Source organism: Salvelinus fontinalis, chromosome 9 (assembly GCF_029448725.1).
Source record: "Salvelinus fontinalis isolate EN_2023a chromosome 9, ASM2944872v1, whole genome shotgun sequence".
NCBI classification, from domain to species: Eukaryota; Metazoa; Chordata; class Actinopteri; order Salmoniformes; family Salmonidae; genus Salvelinus; species Salvelinus fontinalis.
The window spans coordinates 32239654-32263619 of record NC_074673.1 but is presented as its reverse complement, the minus strand read 5'-3'; the positions used below and the strand labels follow the sequence as shown (position 1 = coordinate 32263619).

General features: G+C 42.3%; 2 protein-coding genes across 3 annotated transcripts in view; one reads left to right on the top strand and one right to left on the bottom strand.

Annotated features, from left to right (window-relative positions):
• Positions 1-5465, bottom strand: part of LOC129862433 (peptidyl-prolyl cis-trans isomerase FKBP8-like) — a 56224-nt gene extending 50759 nt beyond the window's left edge. The window contains exons 1-3 of the mRNA XM_055934118.1: positions 4604-5465; positions 4048-4217; positions 3638-3726 (exon numbers count right to left, since the gene is read on the bottom strand). Of these exons, the coding sequence (XP_055790093.1) occupies positions 3638-3726; positions 4048-4217; positions 4604-5066 (722 nt within the window). The 5' untranslated portion in view covers positions 5067-5465. The remainder of the gene's footprint in view (positions 1-3637; positions 3727-4047; positions 4218-4603) is intronic.
• A 2977-nt stretch (positions 5466-8442) lies between these two features.
• The window catches only part of LOC129862431 (RNA polymerase II elongation factor ELL2-like), a 39364-nt gene continuing 23840 nt past the window's right edge, over positions 8443-23966 (top strand). For both annotated transcript variants that reach the window (XM_055934117.1, XM_055934116.1), the window contains exons 1-2: positions 8443-8598; positions 11850-11897. In XM_055934117.1, the coding sequence (XP_055790092.1) occupies positions 8461-8598; positions 11850-11897 (186 nt within the window). In that variant the 5' untranslated portion in view covers positions 8443-8460. The remainder of the gene's footprint in view (positions 8599-11849; positions 11898-23966) is intronic.

Genomic DNA, 23966 nt, shown 5'->3' with positions numbered 1-23966 from the left:
CATCATGCATCATTAACATGGCTTTCATCTCTGCCAAGAAAACAAAAATCTGCCAAAAATTCTGTTCTGTTGAATAGGACTTTCTCGTGCAACTTCCCCTTGCAGTCCTGTTATAGTGTGTAGCCCCTTTTCTATTACAAAATGAATCAAAGATATGAATTCAGTGTTTTGAACAGATGTCAAATAAAAAGGGTGTCAACTGATGACTACAACTGGAATTTATAACCTTTCCTAATATTTGCAAAGATGATCTTTATCCTGAATAAACCTAATGCAATCACAACAGCTGTCAGTGCACATGTTTGTGTTGTTGACTTTGGGTCTGTAAGGAGTTGAGGGGGGGCAGACTCCTCATGCCCCCAGGACATTTTAACGGTGTTTGTCTTTGGCCTGAGTGCAGATCCACAGATGTTGCTCTCCATGGGTTTATGATTATGATGTGGCAAATGACAGAGTCCAGTCTGTATCTCTCCGGAAATGCTCTGACCCTGTTTCAGGATGCTTTTGACATAAGGTACTTGTGTCAGAGACGGCTGTGATGATGGAGTCAATCCTTTATTGCTATGTTCCATGGCTCATTCCTGCCAGATCTGGCAGCACAAATGTCAGTGTGCTTTCCACTCGATGTACCCCATAAACCTCTCACCAGCCTATCTGTCGTATGGAATCAGGTAAATTGCTGCTCATGAAGACTGTTCCAGGGATTTCCTTGGCCATATCCTAACATACTGTAAAACCATCACTGTAATAATCCATCAGACCAAGTCTTTTAGGATCAGGTGCAGCAGGCAGCAGCACCCACACAATACGCCAGGTGCATCCCTACCAGTGAATCAGGCTGTCTGATTCAGACAAATAGCTGTGAAGTGCTCTCAACAAAGATATTGCCGCTGTCTGCAACAGGCGACCGACAGGGTTCAATCAATGTATCCATCAGAGAATGGGTAGAGAGTAATGACATTCTCCCTCTTCGTTTCTGTCATTTTATGCCTTTTACACACTGGGACTGTCACATTTCTTCTGCAAATAGAATACACTGCACAGTATTATTTTTAAAGTAGCTTTTATCTTGACATTTTAGTTTACATTATTTTACCATCCTTCAACTTTGAATCACATCATGGTTTAAAAAGCATTTCATTCATTCATTTATGTAACTCTCTGTTACATATTCTAAAAAGATCTCATTCAGGCTTCAAGCCTAGACACGACTAGCTGTATTTCATTGATGGACATCACAGCAGGGAGAATTTACTCAAACAGCTTAGTCACCACCCTTTTAGGAGCTGGCACGGGGCCCAGGAGAACTACCTCAGGGGAAGGGCTAAATTTGACTCCACAGTACACAGTCCTAATCAGCTGCATCAAAACAATCATTAACTGAGCTCCAGCCTGCCTGTCTGCCTGCCTCTCTATCTCTCTCTGTCTACTCACAGACCAGGGAATTGCCTCAGAAACAGACAGACGAGGGGACTCACCTCAGGGACAGACAGACGAGGGGACTCACCTCAGGGACAGACAGACGAGGGGACTCACCTCAGGGACAGACAGACCAGGGGACTCACCTCAGGGACAGACAGACCAGGGGACTCACCTCAGGGACAGACAGACCAGGGGACTCACCTCAGGGACAGACAGACCAGGGGACTCACCTCAGGGACAGACAGACCAGGGGACTCACCTCAGGGACAGACAGACCAGGGGACTCACCTCAGGAACAGAGGGAGAGATTCACCTCAGAGGATCACCTTCCTCTCACCCCTATTTTTCTAAAATAGAATTGAACAACTACTCTGGACCTCTAGAGCGCCACAAACTCAATACAAACAAGACCTCACACATAGCATAGGACCACACGTAACAGAGGCGAAGACTTGCAATGCACGCGTTACACTGCATCAGGCTCTAGCAAGAAATATAAAACCACACAGAGGCATGACACAGTCTAAGGGAACCCTTGCCCATGGATCCTCAGAAATGGCTATATTCTGGAAAGTAGAGTGCAAACAACAAATCTATATATGACAGCTGTTTTATCTTTATACTGCTTTGTCCACAAATTGTTTGTCTCATCTCAATTAGCTACATTCAGTTGTATGTAAATATCAAGAGGAAGATCCTAAACAACCTGATGATTGGGTAATCTATGTGGGAGATTACACATGTTGCGTGGCACACTGTTCATTAGCTTTATCCTATTTTGTTTACCTGTTAGAAACACGCAGTTATATGGCTGTGGATGAACAAAATTATTTTCCAATTTTTATGAAGGTAGCATGACATTTGCCAGCAAATAACTGAATTTATGCCATTTCGTTCAGTTAGTTTTCTTTTACAACTCAAGCGGTAATTTGAAAAATAATGATCAGGTTACAATGTTGAAGTAAATATTGGATGTGAAGTATGATATGAGTTTGTTTCGGCTCCACAGGTGTCAATGTGTTACGTTCTATACATGCAATGGCTTATTAATGGGGCGTGGGTTGTAAACCCAAGCCATTGGCTGTAATTTTAGTGGTGTCATCCCATAGAGCCTGAGGGAGGATAGAGGCCTCTGGCCGAGTGTGAATGGTGTGTGGAGGAGGCCATCTGCTCCCGTTAATGGTTCATTAGTCAGGCTGCCCTCTGATCAGCAGGTACACTAGAACTGCCCCTTAGCGTGGTAATATATGTTACATTCCTTTTTAAAATGAGAGGTGATGGATGGCCAAGTCTATGTTTGGGTTTTCACAACAAATGATAGTCCCACTAAGCGCAAACCAGATGGGATGACGTATCGCTGCAGAATGCTCTGGTAGCCATAATAAGTGTGCCTTGAATTCTAAATAAATCACAGACAGTGTCATTAGCAAAGCACCCCCACACCATCACACCTCCTCCATGCTTCACGGTGGGAACCAGACCTGCAGAGATCATCCGTTCACCTACTCTGCGTCTCACAAAGACACGGCGGTTGGAACCAAAAATCGCACATTTTGACTCATCAGACCAAAGGACAGATTTCCACCGGTCTAATGTCCATTGCTCGTGTTTCTTGGCTCAAGCAAGTCTCTTCTTATTGGTGTCCTTTAGTAGTGGTTTCCTTGCAGCAAATCGACCATAAGGCTTGATTCACTCAGTCTCCTCTGAACAGTTGATGTTGAGATGTGGAAGGTAACTCTGTGTCTTCCTTTAATGTGGCGGTTCTCATGAGTGCCAGTTTCATCATATCGCTTTATGGTTTTTGCGACTGCACAAAGTTCTTGAAATGTTCTTAAAATGAACTTTTAACAAGGCACAGCTGTTAATTTAAATGAATTCCAGTTGACTACCTCATGAAGCTGGTTGAGAGAATGCCAAGAGTGTGCAAAGCTGGCATCAAGGCAAAGGCTGGCTACTTTGAATAATCTCAAATATAAAATATATTTTGATTTGTTTAACACTTTTTTGCTTATTACATGATTCTATATGTGTTATTTCATTGTTTTGATGTCTACACTATTATTCTACAATGTAGAAAATATTTTTAAAAATTAAGAAAAACCATGGAATGAGTAGGTGTGTCCAAACTTTGACTTGTACTGTATATATTATTGTTGTGATTGTGTCTTTTCCCTACAGTGGTGCTGTTGATCATGACACTCCCAGCGGTGTTTACCTTCCCAGAAGTCCATAGGTGTACTGTGAATCTGCCAACAGTAATGTGATCTCGTCCTGTTGCATGGCTATAGCACACTCCTCCAGGGCCTGTGTGTCAAAAAGCACTGTGTTACCACAGCTCCCTCACTGTTAATGGTTTATTGGCACACATATGAAAATCCATTGATGAAGAGTTATTAATTTACCTTGCATGCATTGAAACACTATAGAAATATAGAATACCAATGGACAATTTCTAGTTTGGTTGTGTTATGGCTACACTGAGACCTATAGCTATCACATGTACATTCTCTGAAGGATAAGTCCAACCCTGTGTTATGCTTAGCAAATGCAGTTGTGTGTGACAGGGTGCAGGACAGGTGTGTTGGAACCTGTCCTGTTGTCAATCAGAATGTCTTTAGGTCCCACCTGGTTGACATCTCCCTCTCCGATGACAAACACCAGTTTACGGTCTTTCTCCACCACACTCCGATCCTCCAGCACTCCCTGCATTTTGACTGTGACCTCCTGACCCCAGGCTGGGTGCTCAGCTTTCTGGGGGCCAGGCGCCAGCACCTTCTTCCTCAACAGCCGGTCATCTGGGAGAAGGAAGGATCAAGGGACGGACAGAGAGAAGGAGGAGGGAGGGTGAAAGAGGTGGCAGAGGGTTAATCTGCTTGTGGTTGATCAAAGAGGCACTTGGAGAAAAAAACAACTATTAGGAAAGGGCATAATGTTGTGTAATACAGTTTAAATGAAACATAATTTCATTAATTAGATTGCCATGACCATGAAGAAACATGACTCGAAAAATTTGCAAGCAAATTACAGGCAGTGCCAGAACAATTGAGTAACAAATGTGTTTACAATAGAACAACAAAGTTTGCCATGAGTGCAATATTGCTTCAACAAAGCATTTCAATATTCCAACATCATAATTGTTTAAAAGTTTTATGATGATGACTGTATTGAATGAGTAACATACCTGTGATGTCCTCCCAGTCTTCAGACAGAAACAGCTCCTCAAAGCTGGAGGAGATCCACTGCACCATCTCATGGTCTGGGAAGAGACACTCCTCTGAGCTCTCCCTGTCCTCCACAGACTCTATCTCGCTGAACCTCACTGTTTTTGCAAAACTCGGGGTCTTCTTCAGCTTCCTCTCTTCCACACAGGGGGTCTCTGTCTTCTCTGGGATAGGGAGAGTGTTTAATGTAGTGCCAGCATTCCCTCCACCCTGGCATTCTATCCTGGGGTCTCCCTCCCCATGGGGCTCCGTATCTTCCTGCTGAGGCCCATGGGACAGTTCCTTCTCTTTCTGACTGTCCTTGTCACCAGGATCTGTGTAGGCCTCCTTCAACTCTGGCTCATTGGTCTCCACCACCCGCTTCTCTTGCTCTCCAGTGCAGGGCTCTGTCTCCATCTCACTACAGGGAGCAATGGACACCATCTGTAAAGGCCTCCAAGAGATGATCTTCCTCCGGCCTATCTATCCCCACGCTGCCTGCCTGGCCAGGTTGGTTCTGTAGTGTGGAAGCAGTCGTTTGGTCTAGTTACGGCTGAGAAGTGCCTTCATCCATTAGCGACGGTCTGTAGTTTTAATGAAAACCGAAATCCACATAAATTCCTGTTAAATCCTATTTAAAAACCACCAAAACCAGCGCCAAATCTTGGTTGCATCAATTGTTTTCCAGAACTTTGTTTTATCAACTAGAGCTATACACAGTCTCACCTGAACCTCCTATCAATCCTGCTACTCCTTGTTAGCCTACATATTCCAGAGAGTTAGGAGCAACAAGAAATTATCAATGGAAAGAGATTGTACAACAAATGAAGCACATTCGGTCAGCAGGCTTGCGCGGCTGTAATCTGTAGGATTAGAAGAGTAAAATCTAATCTTCTTGAAAGTCTGTAAGCTTCTTAATGACTTCCTCGTGCTGCTCCATCATGCCGTTTCCATAAATGCTTTCCACCAATAAGATCTCAGGGACTGCCGTCTTGGGTTTAGTTATGTTTTACTATGTGGCGCAATATCTTATTTTCCCTTTTTAAGTAGACAAGTGTTAAGAGGGATACCTAGAATGGACCTGAATACCTGTGTGAGACGATGGGTGCTTTTTTATTGAGTTGAGTGGATTTCCCTTAATATACTTATCAGCAACAATGTATGCACTTTCTTTCACTGATTTAATCGTCTAATACGTTTGAAGGGAAAATCAATCAAACAGGAACATTTGAGTGGCACAATCTAGATATTACTATAGGATCTGGGGATAATATATTTGTACAAACAGAACAGGTTTTTCTAGGGTTGCCACATACCTTCTGTGGAAGAGGAACCAGTAAACAACACTTCAAGACAAGACAGGGCTCAGTCCTATAGTGACTAGAATGTATTATCTTAATAACTCATGGCATGGCAGCCTTCAACCAATATCAGTATACACAGCCCTCAATTCAAAACGCACTCACAATTTAAATGAAAACAGCTTTTGTTTTGAAACAATGACACAAATGTTTGTTGTGTGTATTATTTGGAGTGTCTGTTAGATATCCCCTGGCACTGTGTCAACATAATAGAAAATCTTTGTTTTATTAATTTGGATAAAGTTACTGAGAGATTGCAGTAATTGTATACAGTTATTAAAAGCTGCTTTTTTAAGTGTGTGTCATTGCTGTTTCTGGTCATGTCGCAACAGGAAAAGTGAAACAAAAATATTCAGACTGTCATGCCTAAACTTAAGACCACTTTCCCAATTTGACTGAAGGTAAAATGAGCCATTCAGTGAATTATTTTAAAAAATATATATATTTCACCTTTATTTAACCAGGTAGGCCAGTTGAGAACAAGTTCTCATTTACAACTGCGACCTGGCCAAGATAAAGCAAAGCAGTGTGGCACAAACAACACAGAGTTACACATGGGATAAACAAACGTACAGTCAATAACACAATAGAAAAATCTATATACAGTGTGTGCAAATGTAGTAAGATTAGGGAGGTAAGGCAAAAAATAGGCCATAGTGGCGAAATAATTACAATTTAGCAATTAAACACTGGAGTGTTAGATGTGCAGAAGATGAATGTGCAAGTAGAGTTACTGGGGTGCAAAGGAGCAAAAAATAAATAACAATATGGGGATGAGGTAGTTGGGTGGGCTATTTACAGATGGGCTGTGTACAGGTGCAATGATCGGTAAGCAGCTCTGACAGCTGATGCTTAAAGTTAGTGAGGGAGATATAAGACTCCAGCTTGCTATGGTTATTTACCTGAAATGGGTATTGAGATAGACAGGTTTACACTTATAGCTGGATGTCTTGTTGTACCAATTGATTTACTGATTTAAAAAATATGCAAACTATCTGGATGGAAAATCTCTCAAAATAATGTTAGATGAATGATTTAATTGACCGCTCAATGGGGAAATTGTTATCTGAGTTAACCTAAATGCACTAAAGAAGGCCAATTCCTATGCCAAGTATCTACTTTTTGCTGTATTCAAATGAATTAAAATGATAAAATAATGTGTGCATACTATGTATTTTGGTAGTTTGTGTGGAAGCTCAACATGAGGAAAGCTTTTTAATAGAACCTGTATATGTTTTTATGACCCCCTCTGATTTAGCCCCAACCTCCTTAACACTGTTGCACTGCAAAACATCTTAGAGCAATTCACTGAAAGGACCCTGAACATGAGACTAACATACACCTGTGCAAGATCCACACTTGCATTCTATGATTCCTTAATACAATCACTATGAATCCTTAATAGCATCACTTGAGAGTTTGGATTTGGGTTGTTAAATCTCCTGAGGTATATTGTCCCACATAGTAGCTACAACCGACAAGAGCATTCACAGTGATAATCTTTAGGGTCTGAATTCAGTATTTCCTCTTACATTATTGTCAATAGACAGCATACTGCACTGTACACTATATATTTACTGTGATAAGTGTTGTTGATATAGTCTGGTTCAGATAGTCATAGAGAACCTCAGACAGCCATATGGCAATTAAAGACTCCATTTGTGACTGTGAGAGAGCTCCTTATTAATCCAAGGCCCAGGCATCTTGACTGTTAGGGATTATGCCTTTAATTAACCCAAATTCCCTCGTTTTTCATCACTGTCAATTTTACATAATCTGTCTGCGAGCACGGGATTGGCCCACCAGATCAACAGAATATATTGTTGTATTTTTAATATTTTTTAAAATATTTTTTTCTATATTTCATATTTCCATGGTTTTCAATATGGCGATTTATTATGACTTCAGGGCTGTAGAATAAATTGGATCCTAGGTTATAAACATATTTGTTTTTTATTACCCAATAGGGAGATGATATTGTAATAATCATCACATGAAATATAGTAATAACAATGATTATGATTCATTATTATTTACAATAGAAGCATACCAAAACATAGCATTTTTGTGCCACACAAGTAATCTTTCAAAAGATTTTGGTGACATAGAGCCAGTAGGCCTATACTATATACTCAGCATTTTTTCTGTGATAGGTCTACCTCAAATTGCTTTCAGTCGATTAGGGAAAGGCTCTCTAGATGAGGGTATATTTTAACAGTGAGCTTTACCTCCTTTTCCTTCTCATTCAGTAGGAAGAAAAGATGGCTGTTGCAAACATTCTTCCAAATTAACATACAGTTTGACATTGTTATTATAATATCAAAACAAAGACATGTTCATGAAGTGTGTGTGTGTGTGTGTGTGTGTGTGTGTGTGTGCGTGTGTGACGTGATCACGGCAACGCATGCAATGTTAACTCCGCCTAGGTCCAAGTGACGTTTCACATAGAATGTCGCCAATTTACCTCAGTTGTAGACATGGCAGCGCTGAGACAGGAGCATCAGTATGGGCTCTCCTGTGCAAAAATCAACAAAAACGTTCCAAATAAAACTCTGTATCACGTCAAGCTAACTGATACCGCCATTCGAACGCTCGAAGCCTATCAAAATCTTAAGGTAAGTCCCATCCGATTTAATTTGCTCTTGCTTGGGTGTTTGTTTAATTGGACACTCCGACAATAGTCTAATCGCAATGAAAAGAGGTAGACCACTGGGTAAAAAGTTCCATCAAGTTCAAAAAGTGTCAGCGACCTAGTAGCCTATCGTTTATTGTGCTTGTTGTACACTGTGCGAACACTGTAGGCTATGTATGGTTTATTGATCGATGGCATAGCTTACAGTTTTAGTAGTCTATGGTTGTTTAATTATATGGGACCATAGAAGTTATGCCACAGCATCCAATACACATTTTGAGGTTGTTTTAAATTGCTTTGAAAATGTCCTCCGATTGCTTTAACTTTCATTCGTGTGGTGCATGTTTGTAGTGTAGTCTATAGCCTCTGTGATCATTGATGTTTCGAAGTAACATCTTTTATGTGACTTAATAGTCCAAACATCTATTCGTCATTTAGAAACACAAAGAAATAATGCTTAGAATTTGAAAATAAATACCGTAAGACCATATGTATGCTCTCATCAGCGCTTTAACCTACCTGCGAATAATGGCACTCAACATTAATTGTAAATTGCAAATCTATCCAGCAATCGTGTTACTTTCAAAGTAACAGAGCCTACATAAGCTGTTATGGTTTCTGATAATGTTGCAGTTTATCATTTTGAAAAATGTGTAGCCTAATAACCGTATGGCTGTGTGACATGGATAATATGCAGTAAGCATTTCTAAATAACTGTAGCCTAGCCTATGTGTTTTCTTGTCAGATAAAAAATACCTTTGGTGCCTGTTGTCAGTGGTAGAAAAAGTACTCAACTGTCATACTTGAGTAAAAGTAAAGATACCTTAATAGAAATTATTCAAGTAAAAGTCAAAGTATCTGGTTTTAAATGTACTTAAGTACAGTGGTGGAAAAAGTACTACATTGTCATACTTGAGTAAAAGTAAATGCTGTCAATCAAATTCATTATATTAAGCAAACCAGATGGCACACTTTTCTTGATTTTTATTTAATTTAAGGACAGCCAGGGGCACACTCCAACACTCAGACACAATTTACAAACGCAGCATTTGTGTTTAGTGAGCCTGCCAGATCAGAGGCAGTAGGGGTGACAATGCGTTATATTGATAAGTGTATGAATTGGACCCTATTGCTGTCCTGCCTGAGCATTTGAAATATAATGAGTAGTTGTGGGTGTCAGGGAAAATGTATGGAGTAAAAAATACATATTTTCTGTACAGATACCCCCCAAAAAACTACTTAAGTAGTACTAAGTATTTTACTTAGCCTACAACAGGCAGTTGTATAGTAACTATGAAAAGTAGGGACAACTCGGATACCTCTACAGTCAATTGCTGTAAATCTGGATAGCAGTTGGATGGGGGCTCTGTCAGTTTCACCCCAACCACCGAGACCGTTGTTGTTTGTTGGGTTGCGGGCGACAGGGAAGTTTTGTTGCTGTGCTCTTGTGCATTGTTTTGCCCTTTAAACGTTTAGAAGCCCGCCCAATTCCAGAGATCATCGGTCCATCAGGTGGTGTTAAACTATGGGTTGCATTTCCCAATGGAAATGCATGGCAACTCCCACATCTGCTGTAGTGACATGAATGTAAACAGATACAAAGTGTATATATACAGAGGTCTGCTCTCTTTTCAATAGGCTTTTTTATAAGTCAAGTTTTTATTAACCAAATATGTATAGCTCATGTATAACTACAGTGGGATTTAGTTCATCATGCTTCTTCACAAGGTTGTTAAGTCAGGTCATTATCAGTTTCTGTGGGTTTCACTCTGTATGAGTAAATTAAGTGCCAGCCTGTAATGTTCATCATGCAACTGACCCATAAAACAAATGGATTCCTAATAAGCCTACCCTTTAAAATACAAAACGAGCTGTAGGCCTATTGAGCAATGACCAGAGGGAAAGAGAGCAGCATGATGACCTCTCCCAAAACCGTCTACTATAGATAAACAGGCCTGTTGACCATGGCTGCAGCTGTATCTTTCAGATAATGGCTCTTATCTCTTGACCCTGTATCATCGCTAGGAGTACCTCAGAGATAACCGTTTTTGTTATCTCCAATGTTACATACTAGTCATATACAGGTACTGATCCTTCTTGACTGTTCATGAACACTTGAAACATGCACAGTGTGGTCACCTCTTTACAGTTACATAAAGGCTTATTTGGAGGACAGCTTTGTACATGGAGGGCAGGTTTGTGCAAGTCACAGTACGAAGGGCTGATAAAATGTATCTCACTTGTAAACAAAGGTAGAGTTACTTCTTAAACCTGCCTCTACCTTTAGTCATTTTGATGAGAAATCAACTGAGAAAATGATTAGGGATTCTACTCTAAAAGCTTTGTGATGAGGCTGTCCTTGATTCTCTCTCTCCCCTCTCACTCTCTCTCTCTCTCACTCCCCTCACTCTCACTCTCTCTCTCTCTCTCTCTCTCTCTCTCTCTCTCTCTCTCTCTCTCTCTCTCTCTCTCTCTCTCTCTCTCTCTCACTCCCCTCTCTCTCACTCTCTTGTTCTCCCTCACTTGCTCTGTTTCTTCCCTCTCTCACTCTCCCCTCTCTCTCACTCTCTCTCTCCTCTCTCTCACTCTCTCTCCTCTCTCTCACTCTCTCCCCTCTCTCTCACTCTCTCTCACTTGCTCTGTATCTTCCCTCTCTCTCACTCTCTCACTCTCCCCTCTATCTCACTCTCTCTTTCTCTCTCACTTGCTCTCTATCGCCTTTCCTCCCGCCCCAATTTCCAATTGACTATGAGAACTGGTTGAGTGAAACAAGTTTTCTGTGCTCTAGATTGATTAATCAGAGACATTCCAGTGCAGATTAGTGGTGAAGCAACATTGATCTCTGGGCTGTTTTATTATTGAATTAACATTTAAGAGGTTGTACTTCGGTCATTGGGGCAAATAAGGGATGGGAAACCATAATTATTGTGATGGTTAGCTAATGGTATAATTTGCCCCACTGAACTAAGTAGCACTGTTTTAATACATTCTTATCTTGACGAATAAGTAATTATTGCTGTGGGAGAAATTGCCGGTATTGAGAGTGTAATCGCAGCAAATATATCTACTAGCAGAGCTTGACCAGATTTGTAATATTTATTATTAAATAACAATATTTAATTTCAATATTTAATTTTACCTGATGTATTTTAGGTTTAATCGTATTGTATCTACCTGCAATGCTTGAGTCTGTTATATTACATGATAACCACTTTCCTTTTTTTGTCTCCCCAGGGATCCTTAACAAATCAGCCAGCAATTTGCTTCAAGGGGAGCCAGGGGGTAAGATGAATGTGTTTTTGCACATCCTTTCTAATGCTTCAGAAATTAAATGCTTTAATTAGTTCTGATTTGCCGTACAGGCAGCACATTTGTAACAGTTTCTCCACTGCATTTTTTATGAGATTCAAAAACATGGCTTGAAACAAGAGGGCAGTTCAGTTGCATGCATCCACTGACTAAACCCTGAAGGCCTGCCTGATTAGATTGCACATGTTGTGAGGATATTGTTCTATTCTTCAGCTAGTGGTTATTGTTGCCTTTTAGAGATATACAGTAAGAATGGAGCTGTTCTCACATTTGTCGTTATAAATACATTAATAGCTTGACTGCCTTGCAAAGGGACTATCGGTGTTTAATGTGACCTCCTTTGCATTTGTGGTATGTGTGAGTTTAGGTTTGTTATGCTTCAGCTTTCCATGTTAGATTTAGAACTGGATTCAATCAGTCATGCTACAGCAATGTTTATACAGAGTCTTTATTTACACAACTACAGTACTGCCAGTTATTCTGAAAACTGGAAGAATATAGCTGGTATTCTCACAGTATTCCAGGACCATGTTTGTGATTCTATCTGACTACAGGGAAAATATGTGATAATATGCTAATGCATAAATACTGCAAACCAGGTTTGTTTAATTGTAGCTATGTGTCATGTTATCCTTGATGCTGAGTGTAGTCAGACCTAGCACATAATCTACAGAAACACTTGGCAGTGAAAGGGAGAAGACATTCCTGTGAAGCAGCAGTAAAGAAAGATGCCTGTGTCCAACCAGATTAGCCGGGCACTAAAGCACCCTCCCCAGCGCTGCTTGCTAGCCTACTGCACATTTACTACAAAATCGGTCGGCCCTGTCGAAAAGGAGCTGCTCTAATCCCTGCATTGACCAAAGTGACTTTGCTCTGTACACAAACGCTGGCCTGTGTGCTCACACAGGCCCTAAGAGAGGGTACACTATACCCCCAGGCTGCTAGCCAGGTTACTGGGTCAGGCTGGCAACTGAAAAGGCTTTGTTTGGAGAGGGGGAGGAGGTTGGGGAGTTGGTGAACCCGAGGGAGCCCCATGTCTCCATGCCTGTTGTCTCTGTGTAGACATGAAAGAGCTGAGATGAGGAAAGGGGGATGTTATGGCAGCCGTGGAGTTGTTCTCCCTCTGTCTGCACTGTTCTTTATGGCGCTTCATCAGAAAATAATAAAGTACTCTGATACAGAATGTAGCTTAAGTAAACACAAACATATGTAAGGCATATGCAAGCCAGCGAGTGTTGTAATTGAACATATGCAAAATCGAAGAGATGAATACGGATAGGCGACATCAGTCCTTCTGTTTATCAATTTTGAGTGTGTGCAATTAAAGTATGCTTTAATCACTGAATAGGATTTTGTGAATATATCTTTGTTGGCACATTATATATTCAAATTGCTTTGGCGGAATTCAAGCATAGGCTCCCTCCCCCTCTGACAGCGGCCCCCTGCGCTGGCCGGTTGGGCATTAATGAGCTATCTGCCGTTTGAGGGAGAACAGATTAAGCTGTTGATGGGGGGAGGATGGCGTTGAATTTGGCAGACTGGGGTACACCAGACAGAGGGGGACCAATGGGCTCTAAGGTTCCTAACAGTACAGTCACGGTAAACAGTGTCCTTACCTATCATATTTACAGCAGCTCTTAACATTTCAAAAACAGTGTTGAGTGATATCATTTTCCTGTACTCTTGAGCTGGTGACATCACCCCCAGCCCAAAAGAGATGTGAATGTAGACTAATGGACGAGGAGTGGGTATGTGATGATGATAGGGGTGATGCTTGTGACCAGTAATAGATGGCATTGTTCTCTCAGACTTGCCCTGCTGGTCCAATAGACTAGATGTAACGTAGTAAACGGAAATCCGGGTGACACTCAAATGATCAAATCAAATCAAATTGTATTTGTCACATGCGCCGAATACAACAGGTGTAGACCTTACAGTGAAATGCTTACTTACAAGCCCTTAACCAACAATGTTTTTTTTTTTAAGACCCCAAAAAATAAGAAATAAAAGTAACAAATAATTAAAGGGCAGCAGTAAAATAACAATAGCGAGGCTATATACAGGGGGTACTGGTAAAGAGTCAATGTGCTGGGGCACCGGTTAGTCGAGGTAATTGAGGTAATATGTACATGTAGGTAGAGTTATTAAAGTGACTATGCATAGACAATAACAGAGAGTACAGCTGCGTAAAAGAGGGGGGAGGCAATGTAAGTAGCCTGGGTAGCCATTTGATTAGATGTTCAGAAGTTTTATGGCTTGGAGGTAGAAGCTGTTTAGAAACCTCTTGGACCTAGACTTGGCGCTCCGGTACCACTTGCCGTGCGGTAGCATAGAGAACATGATCACTAGGATGGCTGGAGTCTTTGACAATTTTAAGGGCCTTCCTCTGACACCACCTGGTATAGCGGTCCTGGATGCCAGGAAGTGAGGTGATGTCTGGTTAGACTGCAAGCTCTCCTTCCAGACTCACATTAAGCATTTCCAACCCAAAATTAGATCTAGAATCAGCTTCCTATTTCGCAACAAAGCATCCTTCACTCATACTGCCAAACATACCCTCGTAGAACTGACTATCCTACCGATCCTTGACTTCGGCGATGTCATTTACAAAATAGCCTCCAACACTCTACGAAGAAAATTGGATGTAGTCTTATCACAGTGCCATCCGTTTTGTCACCAAAGCCCCATATACTACCCACCACTGCGACCTGTATGCTCTCGTTGGCTGGCCCTCGCTTCATATTCGTCGCCAAACCCATTGGCTCCAGGTCATCTATAAATACGTTTTTGCTAGGTAAAGCCCCGCCTTATCTCAGCTCACTGATCACCATAGCAGCACCCACCCGTAGCACGTGCTCCAGCAGGTATATTTCACTGGTCATCCCCAAAGCCAACTCCTCCTTTGGCCGCCTCTCCTTCCAATTCTCTGCTGCCAATGACTGGAACGAATTGCAAAAATCACTGAAGCTGGAGTCTTATATCTCCCTCTCTAACTTTAAGCATCAGCTGTCAGAGCTGCTTACCGATCATTGCACCTGTACACAGCCCATCTGTAAATAGCCCACCCAACTAACTCATCCCCATATTGTTATTTATTTTTTTGCTCCTTTGAATCCCTGGATCTCTACTTGCACATTCATCTTCTGCACATCTTTCACTCCATTGTTAATGCTAAATTGTAATTATTTCGCCACTATGGCCTATTTTTTGCCTTACCTCCCTAATCTTAATGCATTTGCACATACTGTATATAGATTTTTCTTTTGCTTTATTGACTGTACGTTTGTTTATCCCATGTGCAACTCTGTATTGTTTGTGTCGCACTGCTTTGCTTTATCTTGGCCAGGTCGCAGTTGTAAAGGAGAACTTGTTCTCAACTGGCCTACCTGGTTAAATAAAGGTGAAATAAATAACAAAAATAAAATACCTCGGTCTACAAAACAGTAGGAACACCTTCCTAATATTGAGCTGCACGCCCTTTTGCTCTCAGAACAGCCTCAATTCTTCGGGGCATGGAATCTACAAGGTGTCGAAAGGGTTCCACAGGGATGCTGGCTCATGTTGACTCCAATGCTTCCCACAGTTCAGTGAAGTTGGCTGGATGTCCTTTGGGTGGGGGACCATTCTTGATGCAGACGTGAAACTGAAAAACCCAGCAGCGTTTCAGTTCTTGCCACACTCAAACCGGTGCGCCTTGTACCTACTACCATACCCCGTTCAAAGCCACTTAAATCTTTTGTATTGCCCATTCACCCTCTGAATGGCACACATACACAATCCATGTCTCAGTTGTCACAAGTCTTAAAAATCCTTCTTTATCCAGTCTCCTCCCCTTCTTCTGCACTGATGACATCAATAAGGGATCATAGCTTTCACCTGGATTCACCTGATCAGTCTGTCATGGAAAGAAAAGGTGTTCCTAATGTTTTGTAAACTCAGTGTACATAGCAAATATCTGGATTTAGGTCTGCCCAGAAGCTAACTATGGGGCTATTCTCATTGATAGACATTAAAGGAGAGGAAGCGCGAAGAGATTACACTTGACATAATATGTACGTAAACATTTCAATTTACATGCCATCCTTGCCTTACCTTTTGTTGTGGCTGGCAACGTGACATTCTTGCTTGGCAGCTCCAAATTGACCATAAATATCAGTATCACAGTAACTTAGCCAGTAGCCACTGACTAGCCAGTTAGCTTGCAAATGATTTAACAAAACAAGCAACTTTCCCTCTAAAACAGATTAGCTACAATTTTGAATAATGCAACTAAACCATATTACACTCTTGAATAATGTGACAATTCACAAGCCAGTGCAGACAAATAAAGGGTTTATTTTCTCGTTTGTACACATATTAAATGTAGCTTGCAAGACCACACAGCTAGATAGCTAGTAACCTTAGCATATCAAACATGAATGTTTACCCCTCTCAAACGGACAGAAAATATCAGCTTCAGCCTATTAAAGTCACCTTATAACAAACCAGGCTTCATTTGATCAATATCATGGAAGGCATTATAGGAGGTAAACGCAAAATTGTGACTGAAAATGTTGATCATTTCCCTGGTCATTGCTCATCCAATTTCATTCCTTTGCTATATTGTTGTGAAATTGTTAGATATTACTGCACTGTTGGAGCTAGAAAGACGAGCATTTCGCTACACCCACAATAACATCTGCTAAACATGTGTATGTGACAAATAAAATTGGTTTTGATTTGGTGAATTGATTAGCTTCTTGCTGCGTTCCTCTTACCAGGAAGGAAGCTCAGAGCATTCAAGGGGGGAAACACTGAGCTTCCCTTTTTTATAGCTAAAGCGACAATTTAAGAAAGTAACAGGTGAAAACTTAATAAAACTCTCAAATATAATGAAAATGTCTATACATTTCAGCTGTATTTTTGCTGTATGAATGAGACAATTCTGTTCAACGAGAAAATTCTGTTTACACTGCACTGCTTAGAGGGGGGAAACTGTCGGGCGAGTGTCGTGTGCGACCTCCAAAGGTAGCGTTACAGACGTGAGAAATACAGAAGTTTACATTACAGTAATGTCTCTTGAGAATCGATTCCTCCCGACAATTTCTCAAAATTCTCCTTAATTCTCATCAATGAGAATAGATCCTAAATGCTGTCTGGTGCTGAGAGGAGAGTAGAGGAGGCGTTAGGGAGCATTCTTCCCAGGGATCATGTAATGACAACTGTATGTGGCTCAGCTAGACCCCCCCCCCCGTCCCTCCCGTCTACCCCCCTGATTATTGTGCCGTTTCACCCTCTGCCTTGGCTGAAGCCTTGGGCGACATCAGGGCCTCCATCTCACATGCCGCTGCCCCGACCCTACCCCCACCCAGAGCACTCCGCCTCTCCATCTCACTGTGTGTATCGGTGTGTGTGTCGGTGTGTGTATCGGTGTGTGTGTCGGTGTGTGTGTGTGTGTGTGTCGGTGTGTGTGTGTGTCGGTGTGTGCATGCCCATCAGTTATTTTCCCGAAAGCTAATTAGAATAACAATAAGAGGAATGCAGTCAGAGCTCCTTTCCCAGTGGCACAACTAGAAGGTGGGGGGAGTCGTCCTTCAGGCACACGTCGCTCTATTCATCCAGATGTGTCAAGATAGGAAAAAGGCTCTGTGTGCCCTGCCCATCTGAGGCCCACTGTTTTGACTGGCAAAGCTGTTGGCCCCAGTATTTTGGGATCACAGTATCTGAGGGACAAGCCTAATGAGACTTCTCCCAGTCCAGTGTGTGGTCACCTCTCCAGGAGGACTAATAGATCCAGGATGTTGTAGTGCTGCTCACATATTAGCTCAACCAATATGTGTTTATTTATTAGCACATGTCAAAAAACTATCAGGAATATTGATTGACATACCCAGCCCCCATTGTTTATACTTGTACAGTTGTAGTGTTCTCCTTTCATTACATCAACAGTGATAGGAACATCATGGCAGCTATTTATATCACATCACAGGAATAGGCTAAACCAAGGAGATCCTGTTGGAACTAAATCCATCTGTACACCAGTAAGCACTGACTCAGAAGCTACCTAGGCGGGTAATGACATCACTTTGAAATATCGTTATTTCTTCTTCACTGAAAGCACTAGTGCAACAAAACGGACATCAGCGAGAGTGAAAAGCAGTATGTGATGTTAGAAAGAGCAATCCTTTGTTCCTCCGATCTTTCTGTTTGTCTGGTTGGTTGTTCGGCTATCAGCAATGGTCACTTTTCCTCAACTCTTCCCATATCCATTATTTTCCCAGCATTTACAAATGCAGCACAACAGGATACAAGCAACACTGCCTCTGTAAACAAAGATGGTTACGGAAGTGGAATGGTCAGAGGGGAGAGTTTCTGTCTGAAGTCTGTAGTGCTTGTGTTCTTTAGGGTTCAAATCACTAGAGTACTACAGACTGAGCTATTGTTTAACCTAAAGAAGAATAACAACCTCGTTGTTTAGCAGATTTACAGTGGGAGATATACTGTACAGAAATGGAGGGGGTGAGTTATTGAACCATGTGTTTGCTGAGGTTGACAGATTAGCCCAGCCTCTCTTGGAGAAGGCACATTTTGCTTGGCATAGGAGTCAATACCTTGGGGGATGCTGTAGCCAGGCCAATTGCCCACCCCCTACTCCCCTCAAGAACCCCCTTAAAAAACCCAACTCTGTGGATCCCAAGTCTTTATCAATGGTAGGGCTGACTTGAAGCACAGGAACAAAAAGACAGCCTCACTAAAAGCATGATTTAAAAGAGAGGTGATCTCATGCATTGTGTTCATGATCTATGAGTCATTGATCATACGGTAAACAGCGGGAGGATTGTGGAGAGCAGGAATTAATATGTGCCCCGGATTTCCCTGCGGCATCGTCTGCCTGTGTTGCCTTCTATGGTTGTCTGCATGTGTCATTGGAATAATGCCTTCCTTTTTAAATGCCACTTGTAAGCTTCCTTTTCCTTTTTGACCAATAGTTCTGTGTGGAACTTTGTGAATGTCTTAGCAGTGTTTCCTCATAGTACACATGGATCCAGCGTGTGTGTATTGCTGTTTGTGAGGAGATGCAGCGTGGCAGAGGGAAGGAATGCTGTTGGCCCCAGCTCTAATCCACCCCTTCCTCCTCCCAGAGTAGTTCTCTCTGTTCTGTTTGTCCCCTCATTGGGATGCTTTGGTGATCACCACATACCAGAGAGACAGGGAAAGAGAGGACTGTGGAGTACCATCCCTCATGCACGAGCTGAGCTGGGAGTCACGCTGTGACGGTGCTGTCGTCCTAGCCCTCTCCAGCCGCCCGCCACACGTCCCTGCTGTTCATGAATAATCCAGGCTGGCCGACGGTCCATTGCTCTCAGCTCTGTGGGGGAAGATGCAACAACAAAAGACAGGCAGCTCACAGCAGCAGCCATGACTCTGCAGACTGGGATACGATGACAATGGCCAGTAGTGTCAGTACAGACAAGGGCAGGAGGCACAGACTAGAGTAAATCACGTTCGTATATCTAGGCACCTGCTCCCATCACTGTGCTGCCATGCTAAATACCAGAGCTAGGATCTCTACCTGCTCGGTAATGTCTACAGACCCAAGAAGAAGAAAAGAACATCACCAAAGAAATACTTATCATCTTTCCTGGCAGATGGGTGGTTAGCAGGAGGGAAAAAAGTATATCTCTTTACCAGAATAATGTTCTCATACTCTACCAAATGTAAGGCAGAAGAAGAGCACCATGATCAGAGATAATGAATAGTGTTAATGCTGTCTGTGCGTCAGAGGAGGAGTTTTCCATGGACACCAATGAGGGGTGCCCTTTGTCCTGCTCTAACAGCAGAGCCCCCACCAAGTTGTTCTGTTCCAGTCCAGTTCACACCTTACAACAGCCTGAAAGTATTTGACATCTCCAAACACACTCCAAACGGCCAGCCAGCCGGGAGCAGGCTGCAGCATATGTGCCTGGGCCCGGGGCCACAGTGGGGGTTATTGTATCTTCCCCGCGCCCCATCGAGGAACTGTTCTGACAAGGTGCTGAGGATTGACAATCTGATGCCATTTTGCTGGATGACACTAACTGTCCAACTGCCAAGTTCAGCTCACAGGATGGACAGTATTGGACAAAGCTGACTGACTCAGTTCTCTGACAGTACACTGCTCACTGACTCCCATTTGTTCTGTTGGAGAGTTTTTAGAATAATTTGCATATGTTATCCATTGTTTCTCACAATTTGTTATAATTGTCCTGTAACTTGTCTTGGGAGTATTGTACCAGGATTTCAACAAAATACATGTTGTGTAATATGGCATAGCTTACTATTTTAAATGTCCCTTGGAATGATCAGATAAAATAAAGAGTACAGACAGAAGTGTGATGCCTAATTCCTGTGGTTAGTGAACACTAAATAGTGATTAGTTTCCTATGCAGGCCTAAGTAGTTAGTTGGAGGCATTGACCGCTGATGTTGATGTTTGGTTGAAGCGTGGCTTAGGAGATGTTTGATCTTAGTCCTTCCATGTGACCTGCGGGAGTGTGGGGCTCCCCCGGCTTAACCAGAGATGGAAAGGGAAGGCTCACACTGCCTGGGGAAGACAGGGGCCCCTGAGGCCTGGGGGCCCAGGGCAAGGACAGCTTTATGGTGCAACCTGCCTGCCCTGTGTGAGTCTGCTTTATGGAAATACACATCTCTGTTACTTACGCTGATTCTTACGCTCTTTCCTCTGGTCTAAAAAATATCCCAATGCCCCAGGGCAGTGATTGGGGACAATGCCCTGTGTAGGGTGCCGCTTTCGGATGGGACTTTAAACAGGTGTCCTGACTCTCTGAGGTCATTGAAGATCCCATGGCACTTATCGTAAGAGTAGGGGTGTTATGCCCGGTGTCCTGGCTAAATTCCCAATCTGGCCCTCAAACCATCATGGTCACCTAATAATCCCCAGTTTACAATTGGCTCATTCATCCTCCTCTCCCCTGTAACTATTCCCCAGGTCGTTGCTGTAAATGAGAATGTGTTCTCAGTCAACTTACCTGGTAAAATAACGGAGATTTGTTTTTTGTTTTTTTTACTTTGTTTTTTTACCCGTCAATGCGGGTGGTGTTTCTGGAACAGAAAGGGACCAAGGTAAACGTCATGTTAGATTTCCATCAGTTTGGAAAATGGGAACCCACAAAATATTGATTATTTTGTATTTAGTTTAAAACAAATTATCAATATTTCAAGAGTTTTGTTGTGATGAACATTTGTATAGAGTTTTTTTTAAATACACAAAAGCCTACAATTGTAGGCCTAAGCTTTTTCGTGTACCTTTTTTATTAAGTGTTTATTCGAAACCCTCTAGCATGATTAACTGTCCTGGGAAATGTAATCTGAAGACAGGAGAAAGTGGAAGGTAGCAGTTGATGATGGCCCCTGTGTGCTCAGACAGAGCTTTTAACGGGAGTGCCTCGTGCTTTAGGGCCCTTAAACTTCACACCAGGTACTGTAGGGGCTAAATGCTGCCAGGGGAGATGGTTTCTCCCACAGGAGCCAGGAGTGCAGAGATGGGAACTAATGGGTTAAATTACACATGGTTATGAAGATGGAGAAGAAAGCTGTGAATAAAACAGGGGCGCCCTCAAAATGGACTGACCTGAGTGACATTGATTAGGTGACAGGCAACTCTAACGCTTGGCTGGAGGGGGGTGCTCGATGCTTGCCTCACACTGAGGGCATAGCAACCGGGGGAAGTGCTGTCGTTATGGGGGTTGGGGTTCTGGGGGGTGCGGGAATTGCACAGCTAAGACTGTAAACCCTGAGCTGTGCTCTCCCTAGGGGCAGGCAGGCTTTTGTTTATCAGCGTCTCCATTTGAAACAAGTCATTCTGCATTGCAATGCTGTCTGCCTTGACCTACTTCTGGAGCCTCTCTTTCTATGACTTGTTGCTTGTAATTTTGGTCAAGACCAAGTCTTGAGGTAATAGGTCCTGACGATATGGCTCTTCTTTTGCTTCTGTTTACTTTGACTCTTTTTTGTTTGATGGCAGTTAATTGGCAGAAACCTTAAGCAGCCATTAGTGGAATCGTACCCCACCACTTCACAAAGGGCTGGACAGATATAGGTCAACATAACTAATGGTCAGTTCGATATCGCAAGTGTCCATGGCTTTGTGGGCTGCCTTGCGTTTTGTGTTCCGCAGTGTGGCTTTCATGTTGTGTGCTATAAAGAGAGCTGAGGCTGGGTGATGGGGGTAGGGTGCATAGCTCGCTGTGGGGTTCGGAGGGGGAGAGAGATGGGGGGGTTGAAAGAGGAACTGTTTATTGGCTACAAGCTACAGAAGCTGCTTATTGCTGTACTGCATAACTGGGCATTTGTGGCGGCCAGAGTCCTGCCTGCCACATCTACCCCAGGCACTGTGCTTTCTGCCAGCCAGCCTGGAATCAATCACTTCCCAAATATAACTAAAGATACTGTTTCAAGGCCACTGACTGTCCTCTGTTTGTCTTATGGCACCTAATAAAATGAAAATATTACGTTATTTTTTGGTCCTTTGTGTTGTTAGCCGTGTCACACTAGTCTGACACCATTAAGGAAGTGAAAGTGACTTACTTTCAGATGATTTGGCAACAATTTCTGAATTCTGAGTACTGTATGGCTTTGCACATTGTCAGTCAGTCAGTAATCCTGCTGGGTCAAAAGAAGTAATCATTCTGTGGCCCATCTCTCTGCCCCTTTCAGGCGGTGTCAGAGGAAGGACCTAAAAATTGTCAAAGACTCAAGCCTCCCAAGTCATAGACTGTTCTCTCTGCTACTGCACTGCAAGCGGTACTGATGCACAAAGTCTGGAACCAACAGGACCCTGAACAGCTTCTACCCCCAAGCAATAAGTTAATTAAATAGTTAATACCAAATAGCTACCCGGACAATCTGCATTAACCCATTTTGCACAAACTTTGTTTGACTCCTAACATACACTGCTGCTACTGTTTACTATCAATCGTGTTGCCTAGTCACTTTATTCCTATTTATATGTACACATCTACCTCAATTACCTGGTATCCCTGCACATAGACTCAGTACTGGTACCCTGTGTACATAGCCAAGTTATCGTTACTCACTGTGTATTTATTATCACTTTTATTATTACGTGTTTTACTTTTCTATTCCTCTTTTTTTCCTGCATTGTTGGGAAGGGCCGTAAGTAAGCATTTCACTGTTAGTCTACACCTGTTGTTTAAGAGCATGTGATAAATAAAATGTAATTTAATTTGATCTTGTCCTCAAATTTCCTCTGCTTATGTCAAACAGTCACTTCAAATGGCTCCTTTACTAGGTTACCCGTGCACGTTCATCCACTCGCAACATATTTCCAGCTTCCAAACAGTCGTGAATGGAAAGAGACATCTGTTACACAAAACACCCTAAAAGATTTATGACATTTGACGATTGTCATTACGCCACAATTTATGCAGTCACTGCTGTCGGTGCCCGTCTAGGTCACTTATCTCTGCCTTGGCAAAATGTCAATCGTGTTCTGATTTAAATGTTCTCTTCGCACCACATCACATTTTGGAGCGTAGGCTATAACGCTCGTTTTTAAGTCCATTCGCAAAATTGTCATGCCTCTGACATGCAGTAATGATAAATAGTGGTGTAATAGCCTACAGTTTTCTTTACATTTTGTTTTAATTATTGAGATAGGCTCATTTTACCTGTACGGTGTATTTTGCCAGGATGCCATACCAGACCGCCTTACTTTCACCCCTGCATATTACTAGCTAGCTAGTTAGCTTCGTTAGTTAACATTGGCTGACGTTAGCATTCAGCTATCTGAACCATACCTAGATTGCTCACATAAAATGCCATTTCTATCAAAAACTATGGATTTTAGCACCCAAAGAAAAGCTTGCATTTACACAAGACAAACATGGGTACAAGGAAATCATTCAATAATGGAAATTTGTACAAGTGTCGGAGGTGCAGTACACCCACACTCGTCACCACTCAACTTTATTGTACTTGTACATCTTGGAGTTGAGAAATTCGGCTACTTGCATTCTTACTAGCTTTTGCTTTGAAATAAATG